Source organism: Colletotrichum costaricense (genome assembly GCF_030867565.1).
Source record: "Colletotrichum costaricense strain IMI 309622 chromosome Unknown Scaffold_14.1, whole genome shotgun sequence".
NCBI lineage: Eukaryota > Fungi > Ascomycota > Sordariomycetes > Glomerellales > Glomerellaceae > Colletotrichum > Colletotrichum costaricense.
In genome coordinates, this window is record NW_026848243.1 from 643,471 (window position 1) to 658,309 (window position 14,839).

General features: G+C 50.6%; 3 protein-coding genes across 3 annotated transcripts; 2 read left to right on the forward strand and 1 right to left on the reverse strand.

Annotated features, from left to right (window-relative positions):
• Positions 1-3,311: 3,311 nt before the first annotated feature.
• Positions 3,312-5,469, forward strand: CCOS01_12107 (glycosyl hydrolase family 2; the record flags this gene model as incomplete). Its single annotated transcript, XM_060460257.1, has 5 exons — positions 3,312-3,883; positions 3,945-4,129; positions 4,189-4,595; positions 4,656-5,116; positions 5,169-5,469. The coding sequence occupies 5 exons, from the start codon at positions 3,312-3,314 to the stop codon at positions 5,467-5,469; spliced, it is 1,926 nt and encodes a 641-aa protein (XP_060309200.1).
• Positions 5,470-6,754: 1,285 nt separating this feature from the next.
• CCOS01_12108 (CocE/NonD family Hydrolase) lies at positions 6,755-11,162 on the forward strand (the record flags this gene model as incomplete). The annotated part of the gene is made up of 8 exons (XM_060460258.1): positions 6,755-7,692; positions 7,992-8,143; positions 8,319-8,396; positions 8,480-8,869; positions 8,945-9,069; positions 9,130-9,215; positions 9,292-9,531; positions 9,596-11,162. The coding sequence occupies 8 exons, from the start codon at positions 6,755-6,757 to the stop codon at positions 11,160-11,162; spliced, it is 3,576 nt and encodes a 1,191-aa protein (XP_060309201.1).
• A 208-nt stretch (positions 11,163-11,370) lies between these two features.
• CCOS01_12109 (uncharacterized protein) lies at positions 11,371-14,328 on the reverse strand (the record flags this gene model as incomplete). The annotated part of the gene is made up of 7 exons (XM_060460259.1): positions 11,371-12,113; positions 12,167-12,311; positions 12,393-12,644; positions 12,706-13,509; positions 13,575-13,671; positions 13,765-13,980; positions 14,201-14,328. 7 exons carry the CDS (start codon positions 14,326-14,328, stop codon positions 11,371-11,373), a joined length of 2,385 nt encoding a protein of 794 aa, XP_060309202.1.
• Positions 14,329-14,839: the final 511 nt, after the last annotated feature.

Below are 14,839 nucleotides of genomic sequence, written 5' to 3' on the forward strand. Positions count from 1 at the left end.
TACATAACCAGTCGCAAGCTATGGTGATTCCGTCTTCGAAATAGTGCTGAAATTTGGCCTCGCCCTTTACATTCTGAAGAGTTGATTGAATTTGGTGAATCCTGCCCACCTTCATCAAGCTGTTAGTAGATAAGATGGGTCGCGATATCATGCCGAGCGCTGAAGAAGACAACGAGAGCCTTTTACAATCAAGTGAACTAAATCTTGAGTGCCTGACCCCAAGTCAAAGGGATTCTAAATCTGGAATGAAGAATTGTGCTGGTTCCCACGTGGCAATTGGCGTAGCCGAATGTTCTTCGAAGCCAGATAAGATGCAGATCTGAAAGCATCAACTCTTACTGGCCAGTGTTTCGTTCCTGTATAGGTTAAGAACCCCTAAAATGAGACCAACTCTAGGCTAGGTCCCTTATCGAGTTAAAGTAATGCTGCAATGCTTTGTGAACATTTCTAGAAGACCAGGCAGCAAATCCCAAGGTAGCAATCACATCATTCATCCGTCTGCTAACCCCCCCTGACGACCAATGCCGATCGATAGACTTGGATGTAGACCCGCGAGACCCTATCTTATGTGATGGTATCTCTCGTAGTAGATGGTCGACATGATGCTGTTGCGGATCACGAATATCCTTAGATTCCCGGACGGCTGTCAAGCCATCTCATTACATGCATTCTTTCAAAGTCACGACCCTGGTAGAAGGGAGTATTCATGGCGATGATTTCCTTAGTTTAGACTACCAAAATAGTTCAAGCGGAAGAGACTTTAGAGTTGGTGACAGTTTCATTATGAGACAATTTGGTCCCCCTCAAGGCCACAAGGTGGCTCATGAGCTCGAATAGTGTTTGATGTTTCGTGAAGTCCTCATCCTAGTTATCCGAAACCTTCAGATCGCGGATTGACTTATGCATCTTGCATCCACGTTTCGGGTAGCTACATGTGTTCAGACGAAGCACACTGATCAGACGGACCAGTCGAGATTGAGAAATTGAGGCGCGCTGCATCTGTTCGCAGAATTTGCTGCAGGTTTCCGTCACCTCTCGCACGAGTCAGCCTGTACATGGAGTTTTAGGTCATCGCCAAGATGTTGTGTGTAGAACCTCTTGTTGGTATTTTACATCCCTCTGCTCTATGTGACGTGAGATGTAGGCTCGACTGAAGCCGCAGGCAAGAGATATATCGCCCACGATTGAGTCCGATACGGCAATCACACCGACATAAATGTCTCGAGCTGAAAAATAATGGGAGCTTGCGCGAACACAACAAGGAAGTCACTGCTTGCTGTAGAAAATCGCGATTGCTCTCAAGGTTCAATTTCTACCAGTCGAGCTTTGGGATCAAAATTGCTTGCGTGATCACTGCAATTTGGTGTTCAGTAATGTCCTCAACGTGACCACACATGTTCATCCGTACTGCATCTGCATCGACGGTCAAAAATGACATGAATTCCTGGTTGAGTAACGGCTGAGAAACGTGCGGGGATGTGAGGTTGCAGCGATGTATGGAGTGAAGATGCATCGCGCAAGGGCATGGTTCCATCACTTCATTTGCGAGAGTTTGCGAGTATCATGCATCTCGGTCGATTTTTCACTGAAGCTCACCATAGGGGCAGAACGGTCATGCCGGGTATTCCACCGGCACCGGAGACACACCACAAGACATGCATCTCACGTGTAGACCACAAGTACGCCGCCGATGGCGATGATCAGTTCCAGTTTCCATGAGACCATTGGATCGCTTGAAGCAAAGAAAGAGGTCACCTGGATGGTTTCTCCTGTCGAGGTAGGTCCCAAGCCATCTGGGCCCAGACCGATAGAGGGAAAGTGGGAAAATAAGACATTTGCCGTCGATCTCGAGCAGCCATCCCCGCATGCACGGTCCGGGGATTAAACAAGGTTCAGCCCCTCCCGCGACGAGGAGAGAAAGGAGAGCCAGTCGGATATGCCCACTGAATCTACCGCTCCCCGCATCAGCGAGAAAGTGGAGGAAAGACAAGAATCTTGGCTGGTGTCGTGCCTGTTGAGGTGCAGATGTCCGATGACTTAGGGTAGCAGTTCGAGATGGATAGATGAGGAGAAGGGGGACAAGGTCTTTTGACCGCCTGTGATCTGGCAAGCGGTGACAGTTCGCCATGACAAAAACCGGACGACTTTTGGCGTTTCTTCTAGTCGAAAGGACCTGTCGATCACTCCTTCGTCCCAAGATCTAAGCTAGCATGATGCTCCAGATTTCTTCTCATCTAGCAGCTGCGCCTCATCAGCATGGGATCTTCTGGGTTAAGGTGGGAGAAGCGCAATGCCCGGTCAGGGTTTACAAACTTTCCATGGTCACACAATATCCGCACCGCTTCTCCTTTTCCGCATCCTCTTTTTTTCAACGTCGTCGGCCACAGATGCCAGCCTAAAACTAGGGGAAGCTTACGGCCCTTTCTGCTGGACATTCGAGAACAGACAAGATCGACCGTTGAGAGGTCTTGTGGCCAGCCATTTCCCCCTCTCCAGATGACCGCATCATGCAGCTATTTTGTGCCACCCATCGAACGACTCCACGTGCTGCCCAATGGACACAACCACACAGCTCACATCGTGCAAAGACTAGAAGATTTTTTGGGCTTATTTTCGAACAGCTCCTGTTACTCTTACTCACATGCCATCGGACGATCCAACCAACCAACGCGACGTAGTAGCACTAGGGCGAATCCCGCATGTTCTTCCCCTCATGGCCAAGCAGGCCAAGACATGGGAAACTAAACATTCTGTCGCGAACGCCGATTTCTCCAGTGCGGGGGAGCTAGGTCGTCTAGCTCATCGGCGCGCAACATTGCATTGTCTCCTTTTCGAATGGCACGTCACCGCGAAGTGCCCAACCCCGAAGCGCAGGCTGCAAGGAACTTTCGAAAAGCTTGCGGTAGTTCCTCCTTCCCGCCGCCAAGTCAGGTCCAAAACCAGACCACTTGACTCAATGCCGAGATGTCCGGGAGTGGTGGAGAATCTGATGTGCGTGCTTTGCCTTGCTTGACAAGCTGTGCGCCGCCGCAGGTCTTAATACGAAGCTTATAAGTCAGTTGAATGTCAACGCTCGTCCCAAGAGCGAAGAAAGTTTAAATCTTTCTTTCCCAGGCAGGATAGAAGTATAACAGGAGTAGTCCCCCCTGAATGCTTTGACCCCTCTTGTTCGCGTCTTATCCTTCGTTCTTTGCATCTTCTTCGAAGCTTCGTCGATAGCTTCCAGTCGACTAGCCCTTTCCCCCCTTCAAGGTAGGACTAGGCAGTTTTCTCACTCCTCCTCGGCGCGCGACTCCAGTCTTTCTTCCATGATGCGTTTCACGCGCTCATTTCTTTCATCCGCAGCGGCGGTGCTGTCATTCGCCGTCGCCGCCAACGCGCAAAACGCGACGACGACTGCCGGAGGCTCAGCGCCAACGGCTGGGACCGCGGAACCATACCAGCTACAGACCCCGCCTCTCGACACAGACTGGACAGCCAAGGTCGGAACGAAGCCATGGCCGGAACACCCGCGCCCGCAGCTTCGAAGAGAGAATTGGCTCAATCTGAACGGCCTATGGACCTACAGGGCCGCCAGCAGTGACGACGACGTCAACCACCCGCCCACCAGCGCCGTGCTTGATCGCGAGATCCTCATTCCCTCGTGCATTGAGAGCGGACTGTCCGGAATTCAGGAGCTCGGCGTCACTCACTTTTGGCTGGCGACAACGTTCCAGGTGCCCAGCGGCTGGGGAAACCAATCGGTGATCCTCAACTTTGAAGCTGTCGACTACGAGGCGACCGTGTTCATCAATGGACAAAAGGTTGGTTTCCACCGTGGAGGATACTTCCGCTACACGGTTGATGCGACACCTTACCTCAATGCTGGAGGAGACAACACTTTGTGAGTGCTTCATTTCATCTTTTGATTCAGTCCCTTTCCAAACTAACTCTGGGGCTTCTAGGCTGGTGTTTGTCTTTGATCCCACCGACGCGGATGGGTACGTCATCCCAATTGGCAAGCAGACGAGGACTCCTTCGCACATCTTCTACCGGTCATGCTCTGGTATCTGGCAGACGGTTTGGCTGGAAAGCACGCCGTCGACCTACATCACCAAGCTGGATCTCTCGGCTGACCACAACGGAAATGGTAAGAGGCAGAGAGCTTCATGGTATGAATGAGTGGATGTCATTGCTAACCTCCCACAGTGAATGCGCTTGTTCACAGCTCCTCCAACACCTCATCGGAGGTTTCCATTGCGATTCTCGACACAGACGGTAACACGGTAGGAACAGGCACCGGCAACTCTGGAACAGCATTCAACTTCACCGTGCCATCCCCGAATGCTTGGTCTCCGACAAACCCCAATCTGTACAACATCACCTTGAAGATGGGTAGCGATGAGGTCTTCAGCTACACTGGCTTCCGCACCATCTCACATGGTATCGTGGACGGCATCAACCGCCCACTGCTGAACGGAGAGTTCATCTTCATGTTTGGAACCCTCGACCAGGGCTACTGGCCTGATGGACTTCACACTCCACCAAGTGTAGAGGCAATGACGTATGACCTGAAGGTTCTCAAGAACATTGGAATGAACATGGTTCGCAAGCACGTACGTCTAAAATTTGTCCTATGCAGCTTCTATTGACGGTCAGAAACTAACAATCCGTAGATCAAGGTGGAGCCGGATCTGTTCTACCACGCCTGTGACACCCTCGGTCTGCTTGTCATCCAGGATATGCCAAGTCTGACAGCCAACTCGGCTCGTCTCCCCAACGCCGACCAACAAGCCGAGTTTGAGCGTCAGCTTCAGCTCATGATCGAGGAGCACAAGAGCTACACAAGCATTGTCACTTGGACCATCTACAACGAAGGTTGGGGTCAACTTAGAACACCACCCTACCCGGAAGCCAAACTGGTTGACGTCGTTCGCGGGATTGACCCCACGAGGCTCATCAACGCGAACAGCGGCTGGTTTGACCATGGATCTGGTGACTACGCTGATAACCACCACTACGCTAACCCTCAATGCGGTACACCGTTCTACTCTCTCGCGTCGCCTCCCTACGATAACAGGCGCATCGGATTCCAGGGCGAGTTTGGTGGCATCGGACATAACGTCTCGATTGAGCAGTAAGTCTGGTATGAAGCTCGATTTCGATCAGGCGAAACTAACACCACATAGTCTCTGGAACGTTCAGCAGGCAATCGACTCGATCAATGCCACTTACGAAATCAACGAAAACCTTGAAGCGTACAACTACCGCGGGCGCGTCCTGCTGAGAGAGTTCCGCGAGCAGGTCGAGATGTACGCCTGCAGCGGCGGTGTCTGGACACAGACGACCGATGTGGAGGGCGAAGTCAACGGTCTCGTCACCTACGATCGCCGCGTTCTCCGACCCGATCTCGCGCAATGGCAGGTCGACATCAAGGCTCTCTTTGACGCTGCGAAGGCCCGAAGCGGTCCCGTCAATGGTACAATGTAAGCAGTGACGGCTACACATCGGTTTTTTCTTTCACTTCTCTTCTTCACACACAACTTATTTGTAACAAAGTTTTTGGGAGATCTAGTAATGCTAAGCGTGGGATACCATAATAAATAGTCCGATCAGGGACGAGGGTCAAATAAGATTCGTTCAATCTGATTCCTGAACCGTATAATGGCCGACGATACCACCATTCCATTTTGAGTTCGATTGTACAACAGTGAAGCGCCGTGTCACAATGTTTCGGACGCTAAGCGCGATCTCGACGATCATAAGCAGGAACTTGTGCCGGTAAGCTGTCCATCGGGACAAAGACGCTGGCGTCATATACGGGCGGGAACAGGATACTTCCAGTGCTATCGCCGTGAGCAGTTGCCGTCACGTTGACATGTAAAAGCCGGAAGACGAAGTAGATTCTGCTGGGCGGAACTCATGGTTCGTAGTACTATGGCACATTGCATTTAAGGCCGGTGTTATAGACTGCATATAGAATAGGCCGGTCTGGCATCGGCGAAGTTGAATGATCATGATGTTAATGTCAGTTGACCTGTCATATTGACGCGATTTTTGTTCTTGTTAACTTTCCGGGCCTTGAAGATTTACTTATCAAATCCTGGGTTGACGCACACTTCTAGCTTTAAATCGCTGGCCGTATGGACACAGTCTTGTAGTCCTCGCACAAACGCCTCAGTGCTGCTGGCTGCGATTGAAAGCCATCGCAGTGGATTCGCTGTATATAAAGTAACTGTAGCCTTCGAATGTGGCCTGTAATACGCTATAGTCTTTGTGCTACTGGGTGATAGATCCGTTGTGGAGGCTGCAATACCGCCGTCTGACTTAGTGCACAGTCCTCGAAGAGGTGCTTGAAGGTGTATCGGTGAAGCTAATTGAGAAGAAAGCAATTCCCGCTTCGCCGAGACAATTTGTAGAAGAAGAGAGCTTTGCTTTTAGAGAGTTCCAAGCGGAATTATCAGTTTGATTGTGTGTTCATCTTGTTCGCCCCACGGACGCCCTAGTACGAAGGTTAATAAACAACTGCAGCTCAGTTCATCAGCACATTTGTGGGGGCGAAATAAAACCGAGTCGTGATACACTTAAATACGAAAACTCAAAGGCGCCGTAAGCCGGTGACTTGTCGAAACTCAGCAGAAATTAGGTAGGCGGACTGAATGCGGGCTGGCCGGTTGGCAAACACATAAATCCTTGGGCGCTCCCATGTTACCCACGGCGGGAAATGTCGTGACTTCACTTGCTTGATCGTCTCGACATACACTCTTTTTCCACAATGGCTCCTCTTTCGCTCTTTTTCTCGTCGCTCCTTTTCTCCGTTGCGCTCGGTGCGCCCGCCGCCTCCAGTGGCTCAAACCTGGGGAGAGATCTTTCTCTCGTTCAATCTTTCAAGCACAAGATAACCGTCGACCCGTCAGGAGTCACCAAGAACTGGACCGGAAACAACGTCTGCAACTTCGACGGCTTCAGCTGTGCCAAGAACCCCAACACCGGAAACAACGCCCTGTCAGGGATCGATCTCAATGGATTCGGACTTGAGGGCAAGGGCCTGGTCCTCGATGGCTTCCTCGACAAGCTGACCGACCTCACCTTCTTCCACGCCAACAGCAACGGCTTCACGGGATCGCTTCCCAAGGACCTTTCGGCTCTCAAGTGGCTGTGGGAAATTGACGTCAGCAACAACAAGCTTTCCGGACCTTTCCCAACTGGTGTCTTCGACCTCAACTTGACTTTCCTCGATCTGCGTTTCAACGAGTTCTCCGGTCCCATCCCGAAGGAGGCTTTCAACCTCGACCTCGATGTCCTTTTCTTGAACGACAACAAGTTCTCGGGCAGCATTCCTAGCAACGTTGGCTCTTCCCCTGTCATCTATTTGACGTTGGCCAACAACAAGCTCAACGGATCCATTCCCAAGAGCATTGGAAACATGAAGAACGTTCAGGAGATTCTCCTGCTGGGCAACGACTTGTCCGGATCGCTTCCTAAAGACTACAACATCAAGAACCTTACCGTCTTTGACGCTAGCGATAACAAGTTGTCCGGATCGGTTCCCGAGGGACTGTGCAAGCTCGACACTCTGGGAGTCTTGAACCTCACCAGCAACAACTTCAGCGGAACTCTGGGACCGGCCTGCACTGCGCTGCTGAAGAACCACGTTCTTGATGTCACCGACAACTGCATTCAGGGTGTTAAGGGCCAGAAGCCCGCTAGCCAGTGCAACCACTAAGGAACTCTGGGAGAGGGATCTGTGGTCTACGGCATGAACGCACGTTACGAGCTCATAGGGGGTTCTACTCTATCATTAGCCACAGATAATATTATTACATAATGCCCCTACAAAGTCTCAGCTCCCAATGACAGGAGTATAACAGTGAAAGATGACAGACGACCCTACGAGTTCAGGAAGCTGTCTCTGTGTGATTATTTGAAACATAGAGTAAACTGCCCCCGAACCTGATATGTACTACCGCAAGTTAAGCATCACAATGCCCCATATTCCCCGCGCATCACAGCCCGGAGCCGAGCGCTGCTGCCGAGATGCAAACTATCATCGGCCCCACCAACCGGCGTCGGCCCCGCTACCCCACGATTTCCGATCCCCGCAATGTTCACTTTGTTCTGGGGTTGTCTAAGATCGCATTTGTCATTGGAGTCGGAAACTTCGGTGATAGTATTGAAGTCAGAGGGCAAGAGCGAGACTATATGAGCTACAATTGAGGTGTATTAGGTACTGAATACAAGTTGTCATTGATCCTACGGACATTCATCCCACAATCTCATGGACCCTTCCCACTCTCGAACAACTACAATTTTCTATCACTGATCGATAACTAATCAAGACCTAAAAGACATGGCTGATGTTGAACTTCTCAAGGCCGAACTCGCAAAGACCCATAGACTGGGAAAGTTCATCAAAGGTAGGATTTCATTTACTGTGCCAGAATTTCGCGGAACGATACAAAACGAGGTTTTTTGAAGTACTTGCTGATATCGCCTACAGCCTGGGACCCGCAGGTAATGGGCGTCAAGGATGCCAAACCTCGTACCGTCACAGATGGTCACATCGTCTCCGATATGGATGTTGCCATCCCAGTTAGAGACGGCACAATCCTGCGAGGCAACATTTACCGGCCTCGTCACCTGGAGGGCACGAAACTGCCCGTGATCTTCAACTACAGCGTCTACAGCAAAGACGGCGCCACCGACATTGCAGTTTTCCCACCAAGTGCAGGCTTCGACAAAGCTCGCATCACAAAAGACTACGAGTTTGAAGCGGCGGATCCGGGATGGTGGTGTCGTCACGGGTACATTGTTGCCAGCATAGATGCCAGGGGTTGTTTTCAGTCGGATGGCGACAAGAGTTACTACTCTCGAGATGTCGGAATCGATGGTAAGTGCCTGTCTTGATATCTTCTAACATTATCATTGGAGGATGAGCCATTTTTAAGCTGAAATATCCCCGCAGGATACGATCTTGTCGAATGGCTTGCAAAGCAGAGTTGGTCAAATGGCAAGGTTGCCTTGTATGGAGCCAGTGGCTATGCAATGGTGCTTTGGCTCGTAGCAGCTGAACAACCTCCATCCCTTGCGGTATGTGTTCCTATCCCTGCTTCGGATCAATCTGAATTGCTAACCACCAAATGATGAAAGGCAATCATTCCAATTGACGGCATGACTGACATGTATCGCGAAATGGCTTTGAAAGGCGGAATTCCCGAAACCCAGTTCAGTGCCGTGTGAGTCTTCTCCCTCTTTTAGAACATTCTTGAACTAGATCCTTCATGAAGTGGAGCTGACTAGAAATGGTTGAAGCTATCCGTACTTCTTCAACTGGGGAAAGAATTACGTCGAGGATACGACGGATGGGGCCAAGACGCACCCATACTTCGATGAGTACTGGCAAAGCAAGATTCCAGCTCTCTCTCAAATCACAGCCCCGGCATATATCATTTGCGGGTGGGGAGATCATGCTATACACACACGTGGGACACTCAACGCTTGGGAGAAAATCGCTTCTCAGGCCAAGTATCTTGAGATCCATCAATATCAAAAGTCAGTCTTTCTCCACTATCGCCGCCAAAAGTAGCGTCTCTAACCTTTGTGTGATGAATGATAGATGGGAGTGGTCGGTTACGGAAGAGTCGTTGGCCCGCCAGAAGGCTTTCCTCGATCATTATCTGCTCGGGCTATCGACAGAAATTCAGTACTGGCCCAAAGTTCGTTACACCATGAGGGAACGCTACTACACTGGGGAGTGGCGATACAGTGACGCATTCCCAATTCCAGAAACCCAATATACGCAGTACTTCCTGACCCCAAGCTTTGGCTTGAGCAAGGTTGCTCAGCGCGCGGAGAGCCAAACATCATACGATGCGAGCGAGGGTGAAGTTGCCTTCGAGCTTCCTCTTCGAAACTCCCTTGAGTTTGCAGGCCATTCCAAGCTCAAAATCTGGGTTGAAGTGACTGATGGTGGCGACAACCTGGATCTTTTCATAACTCTGCGAAAAAAGGATAAAGATGGAAATGATGTGTACTTCCCATGGATCACAGTTGTCGATACCGGCCCCATTGGTTTCGGGTGGCTTCGAGCCTCTCGACGCGAGTTGGATGAGACAGCCTCGACCCCTTGGAAACCAATTCATCTCCATCGAAGAGATCTGGAGCCTCTCAAAGCCGGAGATGTGGTGCCTGTGGAGATTGAGATACAGCCCACGAGCTGTCGATTCCGGGCGGGAGAGCGACTTAGCCTCGTAGTCTCTGGACACGACTACGGCAAGTACCCGCCAGGTGCTCCTATCCCCAGGCATAATTCCACAATTAACAAAGGACGCCATGTCATCCATTTTGGCGGGAGATACGACTCGCATCTGTTGTTGCCCGTTATACCACCGGTCAAGGAAGCGTATAGCCAAAAGAGGCCCCTCGTCAAGATGACCATTGCCTGTAGACGGATCCCCGGTTGGGCGGAAGACAAGTTTCTTGAGGAATACACAAGCGTCCATGCTGCAATGACGAAGCATATCTCCGACGTGGTTCCCATCCTCCGGAACTACACTCAGGCTGTTGCACTCCCTCATTCCAGTATTCCAGGCGTTCCGAACGGGGGTCTGGAGCCTTGGGACGCGGTGACGACCCTAGGTTGGACGTCATTGAAAGGTCTCTGGGGCTCATTCCAAGCTCCCGAGTACAAAGCTTCTGCTGGTAAACACGAATTCGCAGACATTTCAGCACAGACAGGCATCCTCAGTCAAAGTTTTGCGGAGAGTCTGTTTGACCCCATCCTCTTTGAGAAGCGTAAAATCAAAGCAGCATTGCTGCTGATCTTCCTAGCAAAGTCTCAAGACGCAACCTACATCGAAAACGACCTTACTAGTCGAGCAGCGTCCATCACAGAACTCGGAGCCGGTACATCTTTGATGAGATATGTCCTCAACCGGGAAGTAACCCCCGAGGATACTACCAGTTTCTTCGCCGGAACGCCTTTTGCCACTTCCGACTGGCACACGATGGCGGCTTTCGAGCAGTACTGGTTCCCAGACCGAGCCTCCGCGGCAAAATTCCTAAGCGAGAAGAACAAGCTTGAAACTCTTTTCAAGAAGTTGCCAAAGTCTTTTGACGCAGAGAAGTCTTTTGCGGTGATCGGAGATGAGAATATCGTGGTCAAGAAGGATTTGGAGTTTTAGCTTTATTGTAAATACCTCAAGGCACCGCGGGAACTGTAACATGAGTGATCTACGAACTGACTTCAGAATTTGAATCGGTGATATTTGATTGTCTTTGAATGGTATTACACCTTCAATCCAATTGCATGGTAATACGGGAGGTCCCTGATAGCGACAAAGATTCTTCGACAATAGGGTAGCAAATGGAGACCCCAAACAAGAGAGATTATCATCGTATTCCACGATTCGACCTCCACTGCGCCCTCATGACCATACTTACAGCCAGACCCAAAGACCAGCCCGACTTCCGAGTCAAAATCCGCACACTCTCTTGAACCAAACGATCGGATGCACGTTCATCATTTAAATCTCCAATGCCCGCCACGTATAGTCGGAAGTCAGAGTCCCCTGATAGCCATTGAACCAAGGCCTCTTGATGATTTGGTTTATCAAGACGATGAGTTCTGAGAGAGCTCGTCTGATGCCTGTTGAAAAGAGTGTGAATCCACATGGAGAGTGTGGCGTACAGCAAGGCATTATTCTCATGATGTCCACAAGTGGGATGATTCCGAATATACGAGAACAATTTGGCGGCATGATAGATAATCACACGCGCCTTTCCCTTATTCTGGCGGAGCCATAGAGAAAGTCTCCCGTCTGCAGCTTCTCTAACTTGAGGGCTAACGCCCCAGCCTGAAAATGCAGTGAGTACCCGTAAAGGCATATGGAGAAGGAGGCTGAAAGCGTGGTTGTGCTGAAGTGTGATCCTCTGAATTTTGCCGGTCGGCGGCTTTATGTCTTCGTCGCCACGCAAAATTTCAAGGTAGTGAATTGCGTCTTGATTGTTCGCGGAGTCTCGATACACGGCAAAAGTAAGGAAGAGCCTATTCAAGCTACTCAAGCCTTCCTTTACCTTCTCGTCACGCCAAAAGTGTACAAGTTGTTCTCGAAGAAGGCTGTCATTGGCTAAGTCTTACCGGTTAGTGGTCTTGTTCAATACCTGCGGCGTACGGGGCATTGCTCACTTGGTGATCTGGAGGCTTGATCTGCCCATATTTCTGCAGAATCCGATGCCCAAAGTCCTTCGTCAGACGGCAGTGGAAGTAGTAGGAGATCCGTAGGTATAGTCGGAGGCAAGTCAAAGAACAAGCCCAGCTGACCGTCCAATAGCTTGAGATTAATTGCGGCGTCAGCCTTTGAGCGGTTACAGGATGGAAATGGGATTTGGAAAATTACCCATGAGAGATGTACGAGTCTTCTTTTGCTTTCCGCGCAAATCCATCTTTTCCAATTGGCTGGCAGGGATGCAATATCTTCAGAGAGTGACTGAGATCCACTGAAGTAGCCTGCTCGTCGGCAAAGTGTCGCGAGTAAAGACATGTTTCTTTGGGCGTGCTCGGCGAAAGACATGCTTCCAGAAAACATCAAACCTATCTGACTCAGTAGTACAGCTTGTGTCAAGCACAACTCTGAAGCCGCATCCGGCTCAGGATCAAGGTCCAACTGTACAGGTTATTAGTATGAATTGCCTTCTATACACCCACAGGCTTCGACCTGAACTTACACAAAGGTTGATCGAGCGCCGCAGGAACTCTTGCAAGAGGAAGACATCAATTAATGTGCCAAATTTCGAAAACCCGCACCCTGTCGCCGCAACGGCGAGAAGGAGTATCCAATGAACACGCTCTGGGTCGAAAGTTCTTTGATGGAGCAAAGGCCAGATAGGGTGGTAGTGCTCGAAATGAGATTGGATGTATACGTCAATGGCCTCTCGAGACGGAAATGACTTATCCGTGAATGCTTTGCAGTAGTCTGTGTCCGCATTCAGCTTTTCAAACTGTGTTTGGAGAATCGAGTAAGCTTGCGGGCTTAAGCTCGGAACATGGTCGTAGGCTTCGAGATCCCAGTCCTCCTCATTTCCATCAACACCTTCAGGATGGAAAGAAGAACCAGCAACTCGACCGAGATTTTCGAGGCCATGGGTAACGAAGTGCTTTTTTCGACGGGTTTGGTTCTCTTCAATCTCTGTGGAGTCGTCGTAATCTCGACTGAAAACCGATGAACGCCGAAAAGCATTCGCGAAAGTAGACGAAAGTTGAGAGTAATTGGTAAAAATCGCCCTTGGGGTATCTTCTGATAAGAGAGAAGTTGGTGTAGGTTCTTGTACAGCTGTTTCTGACACTGCGCCATCTACTTCTGCATGAACAGAACAACCTCGGGCTTCTTCACGTCTTTCATGAGATGCATGTGCCGAGATAAGCTGAGTCCGCAAGCCATCTTCATCAGCCATAGGGGCGGCCGTGGTATTTTCCTGTGTCGCCAACTCATTGTTCAGGAATTCATCCCAGCTCAGCCATGCATTAGCTGTCGAAAATGGAAAGCACCACTGGCTTGGTGTGCGAAATAGCGGATCCAGCTCCAATTGGAGCCCATCTTGGTTCCAGAGAGCAGCTTGGAAATTGTCTCTGGCATCTGGGCCTGGTTCCTGAGGTGGCTCTTCTTGCGAGTTTTCCACCTGAGACTCTGGCAACTACAAGCTTGCGTAAGTCCAGCCGCAGATTACCGTTCTCCTTATCCATAAAGGGGGTTTCATGAGGGAAACTACAAGGTGGTAGTCACTTACAACTTCGTTACTGATGGTTGTTGCAATCTGACCAGGAAAACCCGATGAACTGAGCCCATCAAAAATTCCCCCGGTCTCAGATACTGGTGCCCGAAAGTCCTGGGAAGGATCAGGGTTACGGCGGTCGTCATTTGCATAAAGGCAAGAGCGATTCCTGGATTCACATCTGGCGCAAGGATTGGCACCATCACAACGCTGTTTAGAGCGCGCACAATGCTGGCAAGCTTTAGGAACGCAATGCCGGCGGGTTTTCCTCGGAGTTTCGGAGCCTGTGGGTGGAGAGTCAACGTCTACATGACTCTGCATGTGACGCTGAAGAGAGTCTCTGCCGGGGTTGAAGATCAGCCACTTGATTCGGGTAGGGCCTCCTCAACGGGGCGATTGTACACCTATCAACCTTTGACATGCGAGACTCGTGTTGCTCAGAACATCTTACCTTCGGGCAAAGCTAGCGGTGCACGTCGGGCACGCAAAAGGACGCACGCCGAGATGACGAAGAAAGTGGCGGTTGAGATGCTCCGTACGGCGGAACTCGGCTTGACAGATGTCACATTTCAGAGCCATGGTCTCCCTTCGACCCCATCGGAAGTAGGAAAAGTAGAACGTAGACGTATTCTGTTACCACTCTGAGTCTCCGACTTGTTATGGAGTTGCCACGGGTGGTTGCTGAGGTAGGCTGGTGTCGTCGGAGGTTGTGGGGTAGTTACCACAAAGAGCTCGAGTGTTTTTCGGAGGCTGCGGGGGACTTTCATAGCTCTATATACCCCTCTCGGAATAGAGAATCGCGGGGACAGAGTTTGTGGGGGCGGCATCTAACGCGGATGCACGAGACGGCCCGAGTCAACTACCGGCGTGTCAGATCACGATTTGGCCGAATAAAAAGATCGGCTTCTATGAACTGTCCGTCGCCGATTTGCGGTGTAGCAACAGAGGCTCATACCAGCGATTCGTGTTGCAGTCGCCCATCCGTAGAGGATGCACCCTGGTCACACCTATCGAAGCGTCGACCCTCATATCACTAGGTAGTAAGGAAAAGGTCGTCCATTGGCTCTACGCCACCTGTACTGAAAGACAA